The 24,153-nt window shown below is 39.4% G+C and overlaps 1 protein-coding gene across 2 annotated transcripts in view; it reads left to right on the top strand.

Annotated features, from left to right (window-relative positions):
• ZNF565 (zinc finger protein 565) overlaps nt 1–21,943 on the top strand; it is a 33,976-nt gene extending 12,033 nt beyond the window's left edge. The window contains exons 3-8 of one of the 2 annotated variants that reach the window (XM_028123573.2): nt 499–521; nt 1,214–1,301; nt 5,402–5,475; nt 11,144–11,270; nt 11,942–12,037; nt 20,111–21,943. In XM_028123573.2, the coding sequence (XP_027979374.1) occupies nt 5,467–5,475; nt 11,144–11,270; nt 11,942–12,037; nt 20,111–21,381 (1,503 nt within the window). In that variant the 5' untranslated portion in view covers nt 499–521; nt 1,214–1,301; nt 5,402–5,466 and the 3' untranslated portion in view covers nt 21,382–21,943. The remainder of the gene's footprint in view (nt 1–498; nt 522–1,213; nt 1,302–5,401; nt 5,476–11,143; nt 11,271–11,941; nt 12,038–20,110) is intronic. The other variant, XM_028123574.2, reaches the window with a different exon arrangement.
• The last annotated feature ends 2,210 nt before the right edge of the window (nt 21,944–24,153 follow it).

Below are 24,153 nucleotides of genomic sequence, written 5' to 3'. Positions count from 1 at the left end.
TTACATTTAAGAGAACCTAAAAATCATTTAAAAATTGGGGCTCCTGGCTGGCTCACTTGGGAGAGCACGTGCCTCTTGATCTCAGGGCTGTGAGTTTGAGCCCCATCTTGGGTGTATAGATCACTTAAATAAATCAAACTTTAAAAAAATGAAAAAAATTTAAAAATTAATGCATAGTTATTGAAAAACATACACTTAAGTAAAACTAAGAACATTGAAGTTCACAACCCAGAGATAACCAAAGTAATCTTTAAGGATAAAACTTCCTAGACATTTTTCATCTGATTTGTCTATATTGTTTGTATTGATATATCTTTATATTTTACAAATAGGATCACATGATGCCCAACTGTTTTATAACCTGCTTTTTTTTCATTTAATCATATCTTAAACATTTTTATGTTATTAAGTATTAATTACTAAATTTGTGAGTACTTAGAATTACTGTTCTATAGAAATCTTTCATTTGTTTAACCTATCTGCTCTTGTCTTACTTAGGATGCTGAATATTGCCTAAGAATGTATGTATCTCTCCTTGTAATGATTTTGGTTGATGTTTATACTGGAAAAATGTATGTTTACATCCTTAAAATTTAGTACAACATGAAAGATTTCACACAATGTGAAAAATCCCTTTGAGGTGTATAGAGTTGGAAATGAACCAGTTCTGTTCTATTATTTCTGAAGCTTCCTCTGACTTTTTAAAAAATTGTTCTTTCTCGCATCAACCACAGGCCAGAATCTGAATTTTTATATCGTCAGAATATAGCTGAATTAGATTATTAGTTAGGACAGGCTGTTATGCTCTAGTAGCAAACAACCCCCAAATCTCAGTGGCTAACAAAATAACTTATTAACTTGATCATGCTACATGTCTAATGTGCATCAGTATAGGCAGGGTCCCAGACCAAAGCAGACTCAATCAACCTATAGCTGTACCATCTGACACATAGTCCCCTTGGCCACCACATCAGGGAATAGAAAGACTGGAGAATTGTGCAGTCTTGCCAGTGCCTCAGATTGAAGGAACACACATCACCTTAGCTCAGATTCCATTGGCCAAAACCAGTTTATGGCCCTACCTGACTGCAAGGGTCAGGAAAATGCCATCTATATGCCCCAAAGGAGAGGAAAACAGGATAATGGTGAAACAGTAGTAATTCAGTTAATGTCTACCACACTGACTAAGACCCATTTCTTTTTCTGTGTGTAGGAAGTTGCTTCTGTAAATTAAGTGTGACTTCTTTTTGGAGCAAGGAGGATATCCTGGATTGAGGGTTGACAAAGAAGTCTGTGCACAGGTGAGTGAGGAGACTAAGGAAAATGGAAGATTTTCATGTGAAAGCTCACTTTCTCTGTGCAAAGTCAGGAGCTTTAAGTTACTGTTTGGGAACAAGCCTCCCAAAGGCTCTAGAACAAATGGAGGAAATAAAGCTCCTTCAGCATATAAGTTCCCAAAAGCACCTCACTGTCATTCATGAATCACTCCATTCGTATTTCCTTTTATAGTTAACCCCCCCAATGAAGAGGAAGGTATACATTCTATTACTTATGATTATAAAACATATGCTTAAGGGAAAACTTGAAAATATAGAGAAAACAAAGATTCTTTTCATAGATATACACCTAGAGACAAATGTTGAAAAATGTAATTGAAAATCCTTTCAGTCTATCTTATGTGTACACACACATGCATATATAGAACATATGTATATTTTTCCTATAAAAATAGGATTACACTGGGGCGCCTGGGTGGCTCAGTCGGTTAAGCAGCTGCCTTCGGCTCGGGTCATGATCCTGGGGTCCTGGGATCGAGCCCCACGTCCGGCTCCCTGCTCAGCGGAGAGCCTGCTTCTCCCTCTCCCTCTGCCTACTTGTGCTGTCTATCTCACTGTGAAATAAATAAATAAAATCTTTAAAAAAAATAGGATTACACTATACATACTGTTTCTTTTTTTTTCATACTGTTTCATTAGCTACCTTATCCGCCCACCATTGTTTGACATCTTAACATCAACAAATGTATGTGTTGTTCATTTTATGGCAACTGTTTCCATTGTGTTCATATACTGTAATTCATTTATTTAACCAATCCTCCTTTTAAGTTCTCTCCAAGTTGTTTCCAATGTCAGCAGTGTGTCCATCCTGTAGCCCCCACACGTCTTTTGGATAGTCTCAGCTATGGAATTGCTTCATCGGAGAACACACCTGGTTTAATTTCTGCTAACATCGCCTTGTTGGACGTTTACAAAACTACAGCCCACTGCGTGGGTGATGTGTAGTAGTAATCTCAAGTACTGAAGTCTAAAACAGAACTCATAATTGGTTTATTGACAACTTCATACTTCCAGTTACTCAAGCCAAACAGCTTAGTGTCATCATGGCTTTTTTTTTTTTTATTTGCTTTTATACCTAAAATCAGCAAATCCTGCCAGCTCTCCCTTCAGAGAATATTTAATCTGGTCAGTTATCACCACCACCCTAGTATAAGCCCCCCTCACTCCTTGCCTGGATTATTGCAGTAACCTTCCACTTGTCTCCCTGCTTCCTCCCTTGTCTTCTTAGTTCACTTTCTGTGAGTGATCCTTTTCAGTGTAAATCAGATTATGCCATTCCTTGTCTTAAAACATTTTAGTGGCTTCCTGTCTTACTCAAGAGTAAAAAAAACCAAAGTACTTACAATGGCGCCCAAGCCCCATGTGATTCATCTTCCAGCTACGTCTCTCACCCAAATGAGCTTCTGACCCTCTTTCTTTTGCACACTCCATTCCAGCCACCCCAGTCTTTATTAATCAAAGAAAGCCTGCTTCTACCTGGAGGCCTTTGCATTGCTGTTCCCTATACTAGGAATGCACTCCTCTTAGATATCTGCATTTTTCACTCTATTCAGTCTGTGCTTATATATCACCTTCTCAATGAAAAGCCTTCTTCAGCCACCTTCATTCCCCCGAAGCTCCCTACTTAATTTTTCTCCACAGGACTTTGGCCATCTGACATAAAAATAGGAATATCAGTGTCAGTATATCAGTATTTGTTGTTGTCTCTTTCCATTATAATGTGAGATCCACTGGGACAGGGACTGGATTTATCTTCCTCACACCTAGAACCATGCCAATTGAGGTAGGAGCTCAGTAAATCTGAAAGAACTTTTGATTCCTCTCTTTCTTTGCCTCCATATCTGATCAGGTGCCAGAGCCTGTGGATTTTACTTCTCTTTATCTTGAAATTATACCCTTCCTCCTTATTTCCACTCTCATTATCCTGGGTCAGGTTCTTTACTTGAAAAAAAGTATAAGCACCTTCCAATTGATTTCTCTGACTCCAATTTTGCTTCTCTCCAATAAAAGAATCTGGCCATATTGGCCCTATAACTTCCCTCTGTAAATTCTTCAGTGGCCTTCCATTCCTTACTGGGTGAAAAACAAACATTTATATTTATATTATATATATTATATATATTATATATTGTATATATTATATATATTATAAATTATATTTAAGTTAGTATTCACTGGACCCTTCTCCAGACACCATGGCAAGTGCCAGTCACAGTGATGATGAGACCTGGTCTTTGCCCTCATTATTATCTTATTTCATTCATTCGCCTACCCCTGATATCATCTCCAGCATTATCTTCCTCTAGATTCTAGAACTAATTAAATTTAAATTTAATTAAAAATTCAGGAAAAATCATACTAGGCATTTTTTAAGTGCTTAGTGCATGTGGCTGATGGCTACATTATTTTTTTTAAAGATTTATTTATTTACTTGAAAGAGAGAGAATGAGAGAGAGAGAGAGCACGAGAGGGGGGAGGGTCAGAGGGAGAAGCAGACTCCCCGCTGAGCAGGGAGCCCGATGCAGGACTCGATCCTGGGACTCCAGGATCATGACCTGAGCCGAAAGCAGTCGCCCAACCAACTGAGCCACCCAGGCGCCCCTGATGGCTACATTATTGATGGTACAGATACAAAGATTTCCATCATCGCAGAAAGATTTGTTGGACAGCACTGGTCTAGACCTTTCCCCAAATTGTACAAGTCATTCCAAATTATTCTCTCCTCCACAAATACACCATATACTTTTGGTCCACTGTTTTTGTCACTGCTCTTCATCAATCAGAATACTCTTCTGTACCTTTTCTGCCTAATAAAATTGTCTGATTTCTAAGTCCCAATTCATATTCTACAACTTAGAGGACATTTTCCTTGATACCACTGCCATTGAGTAAGTTAGTCTTCCTTCTGACCCACCATCCCAAAAACCATAGGAAGCTTCTTGCACCTCTTTAGAACCAGCCTTACCACCCTCCTTAAAACCCCTGAGTTCTCATTACTCTGAGGCGATTTTCCACAGAACTCCAGCCTTAGCAAACACCAGCCAGTGAGGAAGTGATGTTCTGCAGGAAAGCAGAAAGGGAGGCTTAGATGGAAAATTAGGAGTGCTGGCCCAAGAGGCTTCTAGAAATTAAGTTCCCATTCAAGTCAATACTCTGGATACGCAGATATGCTTGTAAGATACCTATTTACTGTGATTTTCTTGCTCCTGTCTGGTAAGTCCAGCCACGTTTGGAGTCTCTGATTAAGCCTCTCGTGTAGGTAGTATTCCTTTCTGGACTTAGAAGAAGGAAGTAGGGGCACCTGGGTGGCTCAGTCAATTGAGCATCTGCCTTCCGCTCAGGTCATGATCCCAGGGTGCTGGGATCCAGTCCCACATTGGGCTCCCTGCTCAGCAGGGAGTCTGCTTCTCCTGCTGCCCCTGCTGCTCCCCCTGCTTGTGCACTGTCTCTCTCTCTCTCTGTGTGTCAAATAAATAAAATCTTTAAAAAAAGAAAAAAAAAAGGAGAAAGTAGATTCAGGGAAGTACCCAGGAGGTTTTGCCTGTTGAGCCCAGAGTAGCTGGAAGACTTTGTTTAGGGATATCTTTTTCTCAAGGTTTGACCTCCACAGGTATGCTATGCTGCTAGCCTGTGGGTATTGTCCTCAGCCTCAGCGGGTAAAGTGAGCAAGTCTGAGTGTTGATTCTCCTTGCAGCAGTTGCAGAGGAAGATCAGCTTGGAATAGGTGGGAGCCATCTAGGCCCCATATAGAGTTTAAATTAGCATCAGCAAGTTGGAGAACTGTTCAGACTGGAATCCCTCCTGCTGAGGCGGTTAGATTCTACGTGACTGCTGGAGCCTATCTTTGTTGACTATCTTTGTTTCCCTAGAGTTTCAGGAGGGGCTGGGTTTTGTTAACTCTTTAGTTATGGATATGAGTGTTGGGTGGTGGGACAAGGGGGAGGGCAAGGGAAGCAAAGCAGGGACATTGGGTACAGTTATTTTAAGGTCCTCTATTTAGGAGTGCTCAGGTAAGTTCAGTTTATGAGAGATTTCCCCTTTTTCCCCCTACTCTGCTTTTTTAGGACTCTGCCTTTGTCCAAGAGAAGAATCTAAAGAAATCAGAGCAGCTCAGGTAGTTCTAAAAGCCATGGCACAGGTAAGTTGAATTTCCTCTATACTTGAAATAATCTCTCTTCCTTTCAAATCATATGAACATGTGTGTTCTTCATCCTGGAACTTCCCTGTCTCACTGAGCCCCATTCTTGCTCCCAGTTCCTCCATTCCAGAGATGAGTGGCTCTCTCTTCTCCAACAGTATAGACATAGGCACACAGTGCTCTTACCAGTGGAGCAGAAATATATTCTCTTAAGAGAAATATGAGAGCCCCCCTCTTATCAGAACCACGGTTGAGTGGGGCCAGAGATGAGATAACTTTGATCTTTTCCATTAATCTAGGTGGTTTCTGTTCTATTTTTAAATGTTACTCCCTCGTTAAAAATCATAAAACATTTCATACTACCAAAGAATATATAAAAAAACATATCTATAGGGGCGCCTGGGTGGCTCAGTTGTTAAGTGTCTGCCTTCTGCTCAGGTCATGATCCCAGGGTCTTGGGTTCGAGCCCCACATTGGGCTCCCTGCTCCACGGGAAGCCTGCTTCTCCCTTTCCCACTCCCCCTGCTTGTGTTCCCTCTCTCTCTGTGTCTCACTCTGTCAAATAAATAAATAAAATGTTTTTTAAAAAAATATCTATAACATGTATATGGTGTAATAAAGTATCAATGTACTCATTACCCAGATTAATATACCATCTGAGCAGCCTGCATTCCCTTCCCAGATCATATCCCTTCCCACATTGCATTACTGTTCCCACCAATGGTAATCACTGCTTTCAATTTTGTGTCAATCAGTCGTTTGATTTTTTATAATAGTTTTACCATGAATGAATGCTACTAAGCAACATACTATTGAGTTTTTTGTTTTTAAATTTTTGTAGTTATCATACTCTGTATTTTTTACCAGATTTTTTCATTCAACACATGTGTTTACAAATCATTCATGTTAAGTTGTGTAGCACTAGATTAGCAGTTCTCAAAGCATGGTCCAGGAAGACTTTGACATCCTTTCAGGAGTTAATACTAAAATGTTACTTGCCTTTTTTAGTCACATTCTCCAATGAGTATACAGTGGAGTTTCCTAGAAGCTATATAATAAGTGTTATCCCAACAGATTGAATGTAGAAGTAGATGTGAAAATCCAACTTTTTATTCAGCCAGTCATAAAAGAGATTGCAAAAACATAAAACAAAGCTATTAAATTTTTTGACAATAGTTATTTTTCTTAAAATGTATAGTACTTAACATGTAACAGGTTTATTATTGGTTATTTTAATAAATTAATTAGTATTTTTAAATCTCTCACTTTTAATTTCTAATGTAACTACTGATAGATATACCCAGCATTAACAGTTCTTTGAGGTCCTCAATAAATTTTTCTAACAGCTTTATTATATATATAATTTACATATGATGAAGTTCACCCACGTAAGTGTAAAGTTCAGTGGTTTTTACTATAGAGTTATACAACCGTCAGCACAACCCATTTTAGAACATTTTCATTACCCCAAAAAGAAATCCCATTTACTTTGACAGTCTCTCTCAATGTCTCCTCCTCATCCACTGGCAGCCACTCATTTACTTTCTGTCTCTGTGGGTTTGCCTATTCTGGACATTTCATATGAATAGAATTTTACAATATTTGCTCTTTCATGTCTGGCTTTTTTCACATAGTATGTTTTCAAGCTTCATCCATGTTGTAGCATTTATCAGTAGTTTGTTTTTACACCAAATAATATTCCATGGATATGTATATTCCACATTTTATTCTTCAGTTCATCAGTTTATGGGCATTTGGGTTATTTCTGCTTTTAGGCTATCACAAATGTGAACATTGGTGTGTACCAGGGTTTGGAGGTGGACATATGTTTCCATTTCTCTGTACCTACATAATTCTATGTTTAATGTTTGGAGAAACTGTCAAAGCTGTTTTCCAAAGTAGCTGCCCCATTTTACATTCCTGCTAGCAATGTAAGAGGGTTCTGATTTCACTACATCCTCACCAACATGTGAGGCCTGTGTTATTTTGACATGTGTTATTTTGTTTTTTGGTAATAGTCATCCTAAAGGATGTGAAGTGGCCTCTTATAGGTTTGATTTGCATTTCCCTAATGATTAGTGGTATTGAACATCTTTTCATATGCTTTTTGGCCATTTGTAGATCTTTGGAGAAATCACTAGTCAGATTCTTTGCTTAGTTTTTAATTGTTTTGTCTTTTTTGTTGTTGAATCGCAAGAGTTCTTTATATATTCTGGACACGGGTCCCTTATCAGATATAAGATTTGCAAGCATTTTCTCCCAGTTTTTTTATTTGGATGTTTCCTTCCTTCCTTCCTTTCTTTCTTTCTTTTTCTTTCTTTCTTTCTTTGTCTTTCTTTTCCTTTCTTTCTTTCTTTCTTTCTTTAATGGAGGGGGTGGAGCAGGGTAGCGGGAGAGGGAGAGAATCTTTTTTTTTTAATAAGATTTTATTTATTTACTTGTCAGAGAGATGTAGACAGAGAGCAAGTACAAGCAGGGGAAGCTGCAGGCAGAGGGAGAAGCAGGCTCCCCGAATAGCAAGGAGCCCGATGCGGGACTTGATCCCAGGACTCTGGGATCATGACTTGAGCCAAAGGCAAACACTTAACTGACTGAGCCACTCAGGCGTCCCGAGGGAGAGAATCTTAAGCAAGCTCCTCCACCCAGCGCAGAGCTCGAAGTGGGGCTCCCAGCGCAGAGCTCGAAGTGGGGCTTGATCTCACAACCCTGAGATCATGACCTGAGCCAGAATCAAAACTCCGATGCTGAACCAACTGAGCCACCCAGTGCCCTGGGATTTTTACTTTCTTGATGGAATCATTTGTAGCACAAATGTTTTTAGTTTTGATTAAGTTTATTTTAACTGTTTGTCCTTTTGTTACTGTGTTTGATGCCATATCTAAGAACCCACTGCCTGACCAAGGTCATGAAGTCATACTATGTTTTCTTCTAAGAGTTGTAGTGTTAGCTCTACAACCTTACATTTAGTTCTACAACCTATTTTGAGTTAATTTTTATATATGGTATGAGGTGGGGTCTAACTTCTTTTTTTGCATATGAATATCTACTTGTCCCAGGACTATTTGTTAAAAAGACTGATCTTTCCCTCTTGAATTGTCTTAGTTGACTTAATTTAGTATGTGGTAGTCCTTAGGGAACTGGGCAGAGGATGCCTATCTTCAGAAAGGTTTTGTACCTGTGAGTGTTCTCAGACTTGGCACACTAATTTTTCACATGGGGTTTCTTCCAACTGCATGAATAATGTTACTTTAAATTCCAGGCTTCCTTGCAAGTAGGCCCTGGGTTGTAGATGGGCAAGGGAAATGATTATTAGTAGTAATAGTGGTATCATTAATGATAATCCTTTTTTTCTCACCTGGAGTGCAGAAGGTTCCTTGTTACTTTTTTCCAACAAGGTTTTCATTGGAGCCTACCATTTCACAGAGAGAGTAGCTCTTCTAGGATCCCAGCTTTAAAGTGAGGGTCATGGGCTCTCATTCCATTTGGTATGTGTCCTAGGCCCCGTACTAAGGTTAATCCCCAAATTGTTTGACTTCAGTGTGGCCCCTGCTAACATATTTGCTTATCTCTCTGTGTTCAATGCACGTGTGTGTGTGGTGTGTATTTTTATCGTTGTTAGCTCTGGGATTTAATTTTCCTTACCTTCTCGAGAGCTTAGAGAAGCATTAAATAGGTGTTATAGCCTAGGTGATTGCACTAGAAGCCTCCCCACCCTTGCCGTGTACACATGGTCAGAGCTGGAGTGGTTGGTCTTGGTCTCAGTGTGTGGTGACATCTCCTATTTTATGAGACCTTCAGGTTGGGCACTGTGGGAACTTTGGTTACAGAAAGTTCTTTGGTCTTGCAAGGGAATTTATGAGAGACAGCCATAAAATTGTCCATTTTGAGGTTGACCAATGTGTGTTAGTTGTGAGCCATATTTCTGTGACTGAGGTACACCTTCCATCGGCTTTCTTATTTCAGGAATAAGGAAAAGTGGACAGTGAAGAATGATAGATAATTAACAGGTACATAATAAACGTTAAAGATTTTAAGTTAGTTGCTCCCAAATAAGGGGATGATTACATCTTCCAGGACATAAGGTGCATCATTATACAGCAAATAAAAATCCCTGTGTTTACTATAAAATTTGCCATCATAAAAAATATGCTCATGATATCTAACAAACTGCTTCTTGGTGGAGACACTGTTGGCATTCTCAGCAGTATGGTTCTTTATTGTATGGGACTGTCCTGGGTACATGGCCCAGATAAACCAGGACACAACATTCCTGATGCAAGGCGCTAAAAGTCAACAGCACGCTGCCCCCAATCCCAGCCAACCTCCCCCAACATTTTAACAACCAGACCATCCCCTGCATGATCCCAAATGCCTGAAGGGGAAGGGAAAACCCTGATTGAGATCCTCCAACTAATTATGCACCTGGGTCTTTAGGATAGTTTTAAAATTTCTATAAGGCCTGTATTTTAAGTTAGAGATTTATAAGACATTTTGGATTCTATCTTTTTCATTATCTCCATGGAGAAATTTTTAAAAGACTTTATTATTTGCAAGGCCCTTGTTTGCTGTGTATTTTGTATATGCTATTTTGTTTATTTGTAAGATCCCACTTAGCTAGATTTTGTTCATTCCCAGACCCTTCTAGGAAATAGAAGAGTCCTGCTGTATGAAAGAGGTTTTAGCTCTAGCTACAGGAATATTCAAAAGTATGTAAACCTCTAGTCAAATGTACTTATTATACTACCTTCATGGCATAGGCATCCCGCCCTAGCTCGCTCGCTTGCTTGCTTGATCACCTCCTTCTTACAATGCCCTTCTCCATCTCCTCTCTTTCCATCTTTCAGACATTTTCCTGGATGAGTCAGATTATCAAAACCTAAACCTACTCATCAATTTTAACTTCATTTAAAATGGTACAACCAGTTATTATGTGCCTCCTGATGGATGCGATAGGTAGTACATAGCACCACCTCTGATATATTCCTGCCCCTCTAAAGAAAATGTGAATCAGGCCTCCAGATCTAACTACCCTTTCACACAAAGTATGGAAGTAAAGCAACATCTTAAACCATTCCATGTAGATGCAATAACCCAACAATGTGAGAGATTCTACTGATTCAAATGTTTATTTAATAAATAAATAGCAATAAAACTTTCTGAAGGGTTTCTGGGGGCTTTTATAGATTCTAGACTTAAGGAAACCTATCCACTAAATGCAATGTGTAGATCTAATTTGAATCTTGATTTGAACAAACCAACTGTAAAAAAATATCACTTTTGAGAAGATTGGGGCAATTTGAAACTTGATCTGGTTATTAGGAAATAATTGTTAATTTTATTAAGTATGATAATGGTATTCTGGTTGGTATGCTTTAAAAAAAAAAGACTGATCTGTTAGCTGCTAAAGTATTTATAGGTAAAATACATCGATGTTTGGTATTTGCTATGTAGGATCTGCCTCAAAATACAACAGGGGTGAAAAAAACAGAAGGGAAGAAATAAAACAAGATTTGCAAAGTCATGTTAATTGTTGAAGCAGAGCGATGGGTTTATGGGGGTCATTATCCTACTCTGTATACTTTTGTGAAATGTTTTGAAAATTTTCACAATAAATGAAAAAAATAAAAGCCCTTTCATTTACTAGTAATGCATGGGTTTATTATTTCAGGGATTCGTAACATTCAGGGATGTGGCCATAGAGTTCTCTCAGGAAGAATGGAAGTGCCTAGAACCTGCCCAGAGAGACTTATACAGGGATGTGACTCTGGAGAACTTCAGTAACTTGGTCTCACTAGGTAAGGATGTTGTGTAATGCAGGGCCAGACAGGAAACAAGGCTCCCAGGGACTACAACAATGGAAGGTTGTTATCACCTCTGGTATAGAGGGAAAACTGCCACTGGACCATGGTGAGAGCTGGAGTCATGGAGAAGGGCCCAGCAGCAACTGTAGCCATTTCCTGAACTCCCCGATCAGAGGAGGGAGGGAGAGGGATAAATACTCTGAACTCTCTCATCCTACCCACTGGCCTCCTGCTGATGCTTTCCATAATGCCAAACCCAATGAGAAACCATGGGGCCAGGATAATACAGTCCTTACAGGTAAACTGTCTGGGGCAGGACCAAGAACAGGGAGGAATGGATTGAGCAGGGAGGAGAGCAAATGGAGAATGACTACCATAGTTATCTACTCTAAATGATTCAGGACTAGCCTCTGGAATTTCTGGCATCTTCATGGTGAATTTCTAGGGAGACTTACAGGTTTCTGGCTGAATTTCTGCTCTGCTCTCTGCTCCCAAGGGAATTGTTTGTGCTTTATGGAAGTGGAAATGGGTAGTTCCATGGGCACCTATCCTTTGGACAAACTTTACTCCTTCCTTCATAATTGTTTCTCTTCCTTGGTGATCAAGGGACTGGGTTTGAATTTTGGAACAGGACAATCATGCTCCATTTCTTTTCCTGTAAACAGGACTTTCCATTTCTAAGCCTGATGTCATTTCCTTATTGGAGCAAGGGAGAGAACCGTGGATGATTACAAATGATATGACAGGACCATGGTGTCCAGGTGAGTGAGGGGTGATCCACTGGGAGAGGTCATTGGGAATAATAGCTGGTGGGTGAGTCAACTGATAGCAGTAGCTTGAGTTATTGTTGAGAAGCTTCCCTCCAAGCCATACTGAAAATTGCCGAACAACAGCCTGCCACATGAAGACACGAAGAGCAAAGATCTTGTCAGCATCCAGTCCCCAGGGAACCTTGCCCTTACTTACCCCCATTAATCCCTCTCTTCTTCTTGCTTGGTTTTCTCCCATTTCAAAAAAGGACATGCTCCCTTCTTCCTCAGTGGCTGCCTTTTTAACTGTACTGTGGATCCTTTTTCCCCCAAGTATCTTCATCCCTTAAAAAATACTTAATTTCTTAAAACAGCTCACTTTACCCAATTCAGCAGTTCATTTATTCTCTAAGTGTTTGAGAGAGAAGGTCATGTGGTGGCTAAGGGCACTACTTGGGAATCAGACTGAGTTCAAATCTTGGCTCTGCCAATTACTAGATCTGTGAGTTTAGGTAAATTGCTTAAATACTCTAGAGTGCTTCAGTTTTATCCTCTGCAAATGAGTTAAAAACAGAGCCTTCCTCATGTAGTTATTATTATGATTGTTATAGGAATTAATCATGTGAAACTGCCCAGAACAATGGCACGCAGGAGTGACCACTAAGTAAAGATTATCAAGTATTATTAATTAGCACATGCTGGATGATACTGGAATCTTTGAATACTGAATACTTAATCCTTGAATACTTTGAATACCCCCCAACTTCTCTGTTATTATCATTATTATTTACTTTCATCTGGGATTATTTTTTTCTCTCTCTAAAGAACACCCTTGGGGCGCCTGGGCGGCTCAGTCATTAAGCGTCTGCCTTCGGCTCAGGTCATGATCCCAGAGTCCTGGGACCGAGCCCTGCCTTGGGCTCCCCGTTCGGCGGGAAGCCTGCTTCTCCCTCTCCCACTCCCCCTGCTTGTGTTCCCTCTCTCGCTGTGTCTCTCTCTGTCAAATAAATAAAATCTTTACAGAAAAAAACAAAAAACAGCATTTGTTGAGCAGACCTACACAAAAGGAAATTTTAAGTTTTTTTTTTTTAAAGATTTTATTTATTTATTTGACAGAGACAAAACAGCAAGAGAGGGAACATAAGCAGGGGGAGTGGGAGAGGGAGAAGCAGGCTTCCCGCCGAACGGGGAGCCCAACACAGGGCTCGATCCCAGGACTCTGGGATCATGACCTGAGCCGAAGGCAGACGCTTAACGACTGAGCCGCCCAGGCGCCCCAACAAATTCTGGTTTTGACCACATGAAAATATCTTGATTTGGGGCACCTGGGTGGCTCAGTTGGTTAACCCACTCTGATTTTGTTTTAATGTTGTCTTAATGATCCTGAATTCTTCTTTCATACCATTATTATTCTTAACAATATTTCATAAATTAGGGATTAATCCTCACTAACAATAAAGATATAAACCAGTCATCTGCACACTATATGGTCTGTCAGCCAAATCCAGCCTGCCGCCTGTTTTTATATGGCCTGTGAGCCTATTGAATTCTGTAAATGCCTTCTAAGGGTTGCATATACGAAATTAAAATGATGTTTGTGGATTGATATCGGTATTTGGCATTGATACGTGTATGAAACATTACAAAAGATTAAATAAACACATAAAATCTCATTACTGATCAGCACCAACAGATGAACATTTACCATCAATTTTGATGCTAGAGAACACTAGCCTTGAACTCCAATTAAGTGAAATGCTGTCTTCCCCAGAAAGAATTCTATTCTTCTATTTTTTTAAGATTTTTTTTAAAAAGATTTTATTTATTTGAGAGAGAGAGTGTGAGCAGGGGGAGGGGCAGAGGGAGAGGGGGAGAGAAAATCCTCAATCAGACATCCTGCTGAGTGTGGAGCCCAATGCAGGGCTCGATCTCACGACCCTGAGATCACAACCTGAGCCGAAACCAAGAGTCAGATGCCTAACCAAGCCATTCAGGCATCCCTACCATCTGGCCCTTTCTAAAGACTTTGCCAGGATGCCTTGGCTGGCTCAGTTGGTAGAGCATTCAACTCTTGATCTCAGGGTCTTGAGTTCAAACCTCACACTGGATGTAGAGCTTACTTAAAAAAAAAAAAAAATGGGGCCCCTGGCTGGCTCAGTCAGTAGAGCATGCAACTCTTGATCTCAGGGTTGTGAGTTCAAACTCCTTGTTGAGTGTGGAGCCTACTTAAAATTAAAAAAAATAAAATCATAAAAAAAGAAAAAGTTTGCCAACCCCTGATTTAGAGATATAACTGAAAACCCATGTTTGAGAAATAATCAAAATTATATTTGCCATGCACCTATACCAGCTTTAAATCACCAAGACATCTGCACTTCAGAGCTCAAAAACCAGGAAGCAACCTTCTGGCTTTTCTTTGTACTTTGGCTCTAACCTACATTTCCATGGGAGAGTAGACTCCAGGGTTAAGATTGAACAGGTGTGATAGATACATCAATAAAGTACTCAGGTTTTTCTTTCTGTGTGTACTAGTTTTCCTGTGGCTTCTGTAACAAAGTACCACAAACTTGGTGGCTTACAACAATACGGATTATCTTACACTTCTGGAGATTAGAAGTCCAAAATGCATCTCAGTGGACTAAAACTGAGGTGTCTACAGGGCCGTGTTCCTTTCTGCATCCTTTCTTTCTTTTTTTTTTTTTAAAGATTTTATTTATTTATTTGAGAGAGAGAGAATGAGAGATAGAAAGCACGAGAGGGAAGAGGGTCAGAGGGAGAAGCAGACTCCCCGCCGAGCAGGAAGCCCGATGCGGGACTTGATCCCGGGACTCCAGGATCATGACCTGAGCCGAAGGCAGTCGCTTAACCAACTGAGCCACCCAGGCGCCCTCTGCATCCTTTCTTTAGAAGGAGAACCATATATATATATATATATATATATATATATATATTTTTTTTTTTTTTTTTTTTTTTTTTTTTTGCCTTTTCCAGCTTGCATTTCTTGGATGATAGCCTCCTTCCATCTTCAAAGCCCACAGGATAGCATCTTCAAATCTCCCTCTCTGATTCTGACTCTCCTACCTCCCTCTTTCACTTATAAGGACCCATGTGATTACAGTGAGCCCACCCCGGTAATCCCCATCTCATTGTCAGCAGAGTAGCAACCTTAATTCCATCTCCAGCCTTAATTCCCCCTTGCTGTGTAATAGAACATATTCACAGTTCCCGCAATTAGGACATTTTGGCTGGGGCCTGAGGGGGCAATCATTATTCTGCTTACCACTCTGTATATGGGTTTGCTTTAGGGTTTTTTTGCGTTTTTTGGGAGGCTGGCTTTTTTTTTTAACCATTTTTTTTCCCCATCATGGTAAGTATACTCTTTGATCCCCATTCCCTATTGCTCCCATCTCCCCACCCACCTTCCCCTCTGGTACTTGTTTTTTGCAATTAAGAGTCTGTTTCTGGGGCGCCTGGGTGGCTCAGACGGTTAAGCGTCTGCCTTCAGCTCAGGTCATGATCCCAGCGTCCTGGGATCGAGCCCCGCATCGGGCTCCCTGCTCGGCGGGGAGCCTGCTTCTCCCTCTCCCTCTGCCTCTGCCTGTCGCTCCCCCTGCTTGTACTCTCTCTCTGGGTCAAATAAAAATAAAATAAAATAAAATAAATCTATTAAAAAAAAAAAGAGTCTGTTTCTTAGTTTGTCTCTCTTTTTTTTTTCCCTTTTGCTCATTTGTTTTCTTAAATGCCACATATGAGTGAGATCGAGATCATATGGTATCTGTCTCTCTCTGACTTATTTCACTTACATGTATCCCTTTGAATTTGTGTTTTTGTATTTTGGGGGTAAATATGCAGTAGTGCAATTTCTGGATCATAGGGTAGTTCCATTTTTAATTTTTTGAGGAACCTCCATACTGTTTTCCACAAGGGTTGCACCAATTTGTATTCCCACCAACAGTGCACAAGGGTTCCTTTTCCTTCACATCCTTGCTAATATTTGTTGTTTCTTGTGTTATTTATTTTAGCCATTCTGACAGGTGTGAGGTGATTTCTCATTGTAGTTTTGATTTGCATTTTTCTGGTGATAAGTGGTATTGAGCATCTTTTTATGTATCTGTTGGCCATCTGTATGTCTTCTTTGGAGAAATGTCTTCATGTCTTCTGCCCATTTTTATTTTTTTTTTTAAAGATTTTATTTATTTATTTGACAGAGAGAGCGATAGAGCACAAGCAGAGTGCAAGGGAGAAGCAGGCTCCTTGCTGAACAGGGAGCCTGATGTGGGTCTCGATCCCAGGACCCTGGGATCATGACCTGAGCCAAAGGCAGATGCTTAACCATCTGAACCACCCAGGCGCCCCTTATGCCCATTTTTAACTGGATTATTTGGTATTGAGTTGTATCGGTTCTTTATAGATTTTGGATACTAACCCTTTATTGGATATGTCATCTGCAAATATCTTCTTCCATTCCATAAGTTGCCTTTTAGTTCTGTTGTTTCCTTCACTGTGGATGTATATGGTTTTTTTGTTTTGAGAAAGAGAGAGTGTGAGCATGAGTTGGGGAGTGGGGGGGGGCAGAGGGAGACAGAATCTTTTTTTTTTTTTGAGACAGAATCTTAAGCAGAGTCCATGTCCATCACAGAGCCCACGACCTGAGATCACGGCCTGAGCCGAAATCAAGAGTCAGACATTTAACTGAGCCACCCAGGCACCCCGTGGATGTATATGTTTTTTGAACACAGATAATTAAATATGCATAAATTAAAAGTGTTTATGGTATAACTCCACTGGAATTCTATATTCTATTGCTAGGAAGCCCATTACTGTTTATTCCATACAGGATATTTAGTTGGTGTGTTTTCTTTTCTTTTTTTTCTTTTTCTTTTCTTAGTTGGTGTATTTTCTAAGTGCTTGTAGTTCTTGGGGTCTTGGGAAGCTTTTAATTAGGTTTTTAGTTTGTTTTTATTTTAATAAATATCACATATAACTTACCATTTGGCCATTTTTAAAGTATATAATCCAGTGGCATTAATTACATTCACAGTGTTGTGCAACCATTGCCACTACCCATTTCCAGAATTTATTTATCATCCCAAATAGAAACTCTATCCATTAAACAATAACTCTCCATTTTCCCTTTCTCCTAGCCCATGATTACCTCTATTCTACTTCCTATCTCTATAAATTTGACTATTCTAAGTACTTCATGTAAGTGGAGTCAAATAATATGTGGCCTTTTGTATCTGGTTTAATTCACTTAGCATAATGTTTTCAAGGCTCATCCATGTTATAGCACTTACCAGAATTTCAAGAAAAAAAGCTGAGTAATATTCCATTGTATGTATATACCACATTCCATTTATCCATTCACCTGTTGATGGACACTTGGGTTCTTTCCACCTTTTGGCTATTGTGAATAATGCTGTTGTGACCAATGGTGTACAAGTGTTTTGAGTGCCTGTTTTCACTTCTTTGGGGTATATCCTAGGAGCGGAATTGCTGGATCAGATGGTAATTGTATGTTTAATTTTTTGAGGGTATTTCTCAAACTTTTCAGAACTTTTTGTAAATCATAAAGATTATTCCATTAACTGTGATATAAATTTCAAGTATTTTCCTCTGTCATTTGTCTTTTGATTTTACTTTTGTTGTTTTTTGTTCATATACAAGTTTTTTGGTTTTTTTTGCTTTGCACCTTTACATACTGGAATTTACCAATCTGCTTTGGTTGCTTTTGGATTTTGTTTTGTTGTTGTTGTTGTTGTTTAAGATTTTATTTATTTATTTGATAGAGAGAGACACAATGAGAGAGGGAACACAAGCAGGGGGAGTGGGAAAGGGAGAAGCAGGCTTCCCGCCGAGCAGAGAGCACAATGTGGGGCTCGATCCCAGGACCCCGGGATCATGACCTGGACCAAGGGCAGACGCTTAACAGCTGAGCCACCCAGGCACCCTGCTTTTGGATTTTGAGTCATTGTTTCATTGCTAGGTTTCCCCATGTTATAAAGTAATGTACCATGTTTCCTCCTAGTATTTGTATGGTTTCTATTTTCTTTTAACATTAAAACTATTTGGAGTTTATTCTGGTATATGGTGGTGTAATATATGGATACATTTTTATTTTTCCAAATGAGTATCCAGTTGCCCCGACATTATTTATTACAAAAATGATCCTTTTCCCCTTTGAAATACCACCTTTATAATAAATTCAATTTCCATATAAACTGCAGTCTTTTTCTGGCCTTTCTATTGTGTTCTATTGGTCTGTCTCTAGAATCCAATATTTATTCATTGAACAACCCATTATTAAAAATTTATTATATGCTAGGGCAAGATGTGGAAGAGAGAATCAGGCCTGAAAACATTTTTGAAAATGTGAGTTTTAATCTGAGACTTGAAGGATGAGAAAAGCAGCCATACAAAGAGCCCAGGACAGGATTCCTGATAGATGGAAGAACCTGATGAGAGATCTAAGATGGAAAAGACCTACATTTATTTTAGAAAGCCCTGTGATATGGTACCTAAGAGAGGAAAGGAGACAGTGTTCAATATGAAGATGTATTATCCTTGGTTGAAAGAGAATGACAACAAATGTAGGCAGGGACTCGCTTTGCCAAGAGCCTGTGAACCAGGGCAGTGACTTTGGAATTTATTGGAATTTTTCCAGTGACTTTGGAAATGTAATGAGAAGACTATGGAAACATTTAAACAGGGATTTTCATTTTGATTGGCATCAGCATCATGTTGTTAAAAACATAGATGCTGGGGCATGAGGGTAGCTCAATGCGACTCTTGGTTTTGGCTCAGGTCATGATCTCAGGGTCATGGAATCCAGCCCCGCATCAGGCTCTACACTCAATGGCGAGTCTACTTTGAGATTCTTTCCCTCTGCCCCTCCCCCCCACTTTCTCTCTCTCTCTTTCTCTAACATAAATAAATCTTAAAACACACACACAGGGCGCCTGGGTGGCTCAGTTGGTTGAGCAACTGCCTTCAGCTCAGGTCATGATCCTGGAGTCCCGGGATCGAGTCCCACATCGGGCTCCCTGCTCATCAGGGAGTCTGCTTCTCCCTCTGACCCTCTTCCCTCTCGTGCTCTCTGTCTCTCATTCTCTCTCTCTCAAATAAATAAATAAAAATCTTTAAAAAAAAATTAAAACACACACACACACACACACACACACACACACACACACACACACAGATGCTTTATTTATATGAAGTGCCCAGAAACTGGAAAATTCATAGAGACAGAATTAATGGTTCTCTGCTATTAGTGATTACTGGGGGCTGGAGGGAATGCAAAATGATGAATGACTCCTTAACGGGCACAAGGTTTCTATCTGGGGTGATGAGAATGTTCTGGAACTAGATAGTAACAATAGTTTCATGATATTGAGAATGTATTGCAAACTACTGAATTGTACTCTTAAAAATGGGGGGATTTATGTTTTGTGAATCTTACCTCAATTTAAATATATATAAGGACATCTGGGTGGCTCAGTCGGTTAAGCGTCTGCCTTCAGCTCAGGTCGTGACCCCAGGGTCCTGGGATCGAGCCCCACATTGGGCTCCTTGCTCAGCGGGGAGCCTGCTTCTCCCTCTGCCTGCCACTTCCCCTGCTTGTGCTTTCTTTCTCTCTCTCTGACAAATAAATGAATAAAAATCTTAAAAAAAAAAAGAAACCTCATACCATATCTTTAATATATGTATATACTTTTTAAGTATGTATAGATATATATAGGCAAGCATATGCACACATATGCCTTGTCTCTACTCCTGTAGATTTTGATTCAGTCTGGGGTGGTCTCAGACCTTTATATTGTTAACAGGCTTCCTGGATGATTCTAATCTTTATAAAATTGAGAAACCCCAGCTTAATTTCTTTTCTTGCTCCCTTCTGGCACCATATGAGCTCTCATCATATTTGTGCTTTCATGTGCTCTTCAGAAATTGCACAGCAATATTTGAGACTTACATAAGCCATTCACTTTTTAAGGTGATTTTCATTTTGTCTCTCTGGTCTGCTATAAAATTTTTTTTCTCTTAAAAGAATAAAACTGCTTGTATTTTTTTTTCCTTTTTCAGAGCTGGAGTCCAGGTGTGAAAAATTTCCACGAAAAGATATTTCTGAAATAGAGTCATTCAGTTGGGAGATAATGGAAAGCCTTAAATGCTGTGATTTTGATGGCTCTAGTTTGAGAGATGGCTGGGAATACAAAGGCCAATTTGAAAGACAACAAGTAACTCAGGAATGCTGTTTCAAGCAAGTAAAAGTCATGTATGAAAACATGCCCGCTTTTGAGCACCGTACATCCCTCACTTTACATCAGAACAATGAGATTGGTGAGAAACTGATTGAATGTAATGAATGTGGAAAAGCATTTAGCCGTGGCTCACACCTTATTCAGCATCAGAAAACTCACACTGGTGAAAAACCCTTTGAATGTAAGGAATGTGGGAAGGCCTTTAGTCGTGCCTCACACCTTGTTCAACATCAGAGAATTCATACAGGTGAGAAACCTTATGACTGTAAGGAATGTGGGAAGGCTTTTGGCCGTACTTCAGAACTTATTCTACATCAAAGACTTCATACTGGTGTCAAACCCTATGAATGTAAAGAATGTGGAAAGACCTTTAGACAGCATTCACAACTTATTCTGCATCAAAGAACTCACACAGGTGAGAAACCCTATGTATGTAAAGACTGTGGGAAGGCTTTTATTCGTGGCTCACAACTTACTGTTCATCGGAGAATTCATACAGGTGCTAGACCCTATCAATGTAAAGAATGTGGGAAAGCCTTTAGACAGCATTCACAGCTTACTGTCCACCAGAGGATTCATACCGGTGAGAAACCCTATGAGTGTAAGGAATGTGGGAAGGGCTTTATTCATAGCTCAGAAGTTACTCGACATCAAAGAATTCATTCTGGGGAGAAACCCTACGAATGTAAGGAATGTGGGAAGGCCTTTAGACAACACGCACAGCTTACACGACATCAGAGAGTTCATACTGGTGACAGACCTTATGAATGTAAGGACTGTGGGAAGGCATTTAGTCGTAGTTCATACCTTATTCAACATCAGAGAATTCATACAGGTGACAAACCCTATGAATGTAAGGAATGTGGGAAAGCCTTTATTCGTGTTTCACAACTGACCCATCATCAGCGAATTCATACTTGTGAGAAACCCTATCAATGTAGGGAATGTGGAATGGCCTTTATTCGTAGTTCACAACTTACTGAACATCAGAGAATTCATCCTGGGATCAAACCTTATGAATGTAGAGAATGTGGGCAGGCCTTTATTCTTGGCTCACAGCTCATTGAACACTATAGAATCCATACTGGTTAGAAAGCCTTGAATGTTAGGGGTGTAGGAGCCTTTACCTGGCGTTCACACCTGACTCGATATTAGATAATGTGTATGTAATGTAATTAATGTGAAAACCTTCACTTGTCACTAACATTATGGAACATCAGATAACTCATAGCAGAAGAAAATTCAATAAATGTGGGAATTCTTTTTGCCTCACTCACTGCTTACCAAGCATCAGAAAATTTTAGGCTGAAAAAATATTAATATGAATATAGAAAACCTTTCTATCACCACTCAAAATGTGTTAAATTTCTGAGAATTCCTAATATTAAGATACTTTGTGAATGTGCCTTTTACCATGACATACATCTTACTTAACATTATCTCAGCTCCACCAGTTACCGACTGTATAGCATTGGACAAATAATGCAGTCTTCCTGTTCCTCAGTTTGTTTTTAAGCAGTGATCATTATACTTTTTTTTTAAGATTTTATTTATCTGACAGAGAGAGACACAGCGAGAGCAGGAACAGAAGCAGCGGAAATGGGAGAGCAGGTTTTCCCGCGGAGCAGGGAGCCCAACGTGGGACTCGATCCCAGGACCCTGGGATCATGACCTGAGCCGAAGGCAGACGCTTAACGACTGAGCCACCTAGGCGCCCCAGTGATCATTATACTTACCCAATAGAGTTTTCCTATCAGATATTTTATATAAAGCCTGTGTTTAATAAATATTAGTTACCATTGTTAATTAGTAACAGTATTAGTGTTAAGGAGTTCTTGTGAGAGGAGGCCTTCTGAATGTGTCAAGTATTAAAAAGCCTTCATAACCACTTGTTAATGATAATTCATTCTAGAAAACAGTCAAGTATAATTATCATGAGGTCATCATGATATTTAAAGCTAGAAAGTCACAAGAGTAGAAGTTAACAGAAGAGTAGCCAAAAGAAATTGCCCATTTGGAGGTCTAAAGCCACCTTCAGGTAGAACTTGAAAAGCAGTCAAAAAGTTCTACACATCAAAACCAGTTCAGTATAGCCAAAGCTGTGTTCCTGTCAACCCAAGGAGTGAAGGTAAGGGCTTTGTTCTCCAAATGTGGATCTCCAGCACCTACTTGTTGCCAGTTACATACTAAGCACATTGAATGAATGGTCAACTCTAAACATTAGAGGGAAATAAACCCAAATCAGTGGTAAGAATGATCATTAAAAACAAAAAATAATAAAATAGAAAACAACATTAGACTTAATATGAAGGTTATTTATTTAACAATATAAGATGGACAACTAACAACCCTGATCTGGAAAAGAAAATATTTAGCATTATGAATAAGGAAGGGGTGAATATTCCTTTTAAAAAGCTACTATGCAAAATTTTAATGTATTTGGAAATTTAAATAGATTTTTACAAAAATATCACAGTTCACAAAAATATGGAATACCTGAATAAATCAATGATTGTAGAAGGACATAAAAAGTCAGCCTGCCCCTTCAAAGTAGTTTAACCTACTAAAACTTCAAGGAACAGATAGATAATACCTGAGAGAAGCTTGCCAGTTTATTTTCAAGGCTAAATAAAATTATGATTTAAAAAAATTCAACAAGGATGGCTCCCAAGAAAGAAATCATAGATGATTATCATTTGTGAAAATAAACATAAATAAAATCCCTGGTAATTGAGTCCAGTCTCTTTAAAGTTAGAAGCTCAGGGGCGCCTGGGTGGCTCAGTCAGTTAAGCATCTGCCTTCGACTTGGGTCATGATCACAGGGTCCTGAGATCGAGCCCTGCATCAGGCTCCCTGCTCGGTGGGGAGCCTGCTTCTCCCTCTCCCTCTTGCTCCTCCTGCTTGTTCTCTCTCTCTCTAATAATAAAATCTTAAAAAAAAAAAAAAACTCATTCTAAATGGAATATCTAGAATTTCACCTATTGTCGGTTATGTTTTCAGAATTTTGGTATCACTCCAGATGACAGTGATAGGGAAAAGAGCCCTGATCCAACCCCAGTGATACCTGGATCAGAGCTTGTGAATGAATCTGGGGACTCTCAAGAAGCATCCCCTCAGTCCAGGCAGTGTCAGGGGCAACAGGCCTTTTGTGTCCCGAAGCCATCCATCTTCTCAGTCATCCTGAGTATTCACTAAGGCACCTGTATTTTCTACATGTGTCACTGCCTACACAGGGTTAGAAAGTAGTATTCTGTATGTCATTTTTAAGTGGTTTCATGATTAGGATGTACATTTGGAGGGGCTCAAAGCTATGACATTAATAAGTGTTACTTTGAATAGTTAAAACACATGCACAGGATAAACATTTTAAAGTTACGATTTGGTGTACAGACATAAGTCAATGTCCACACCCTTCCCACTCTGTTATTCTATGTACTTATGACTGTATCAAGTTCTTGTATATACTTCCTGTTTTTTATGTTTGCCTCCTAAGTGTAGACATGTACATAACAGTCTTTATAAAAGTTTTTTTTACATAAATGGTAACAAATTTCTATACTTGCTATTTTTGCTTATCCATAAACCTTGAAATTGGGTCATATCAATACATACATAGTTGCCTTATTCTTAACAGCTGCATAGTATATGTGTTTCATTATTTATCCTGTCGATTTAGTTTTTTTCATTATTCTTTGCTTTCAAACAATCCTATAATAAATATCCTTGCACATAAATTATTTTGTATATGTGTGATATCTCTTTAAGATAAATACCTAAAAGGGGAAGTGCTAGATCAAAATGTATATACAGTTTTGAAACTTTCTGTTCACAGGGAATCTTACAGTGTACCCCTAGTGCCCACCA

The sequence above is a fragment of the Eumetopias jubatus genome, unplaced genomic scaffold (genome assembly GCF_037043125.1).
Source record: "Eumetopias jubatus isolate StellerSeaLion01/CBP00866 unplaced genomic scaffold, mEumJub1_p1.0 scaffold_10, whole genome shotgun sequence".
Lineage (NCBI taxonomy): Eukaryota > Metazoa > Chordata > Mammalia > Carnivora > Otariidae > Eumetopias > Eumetopias jubatus.
This window is presented reverse-complemented; position numbering and strand designations above follow the sequence as displayed.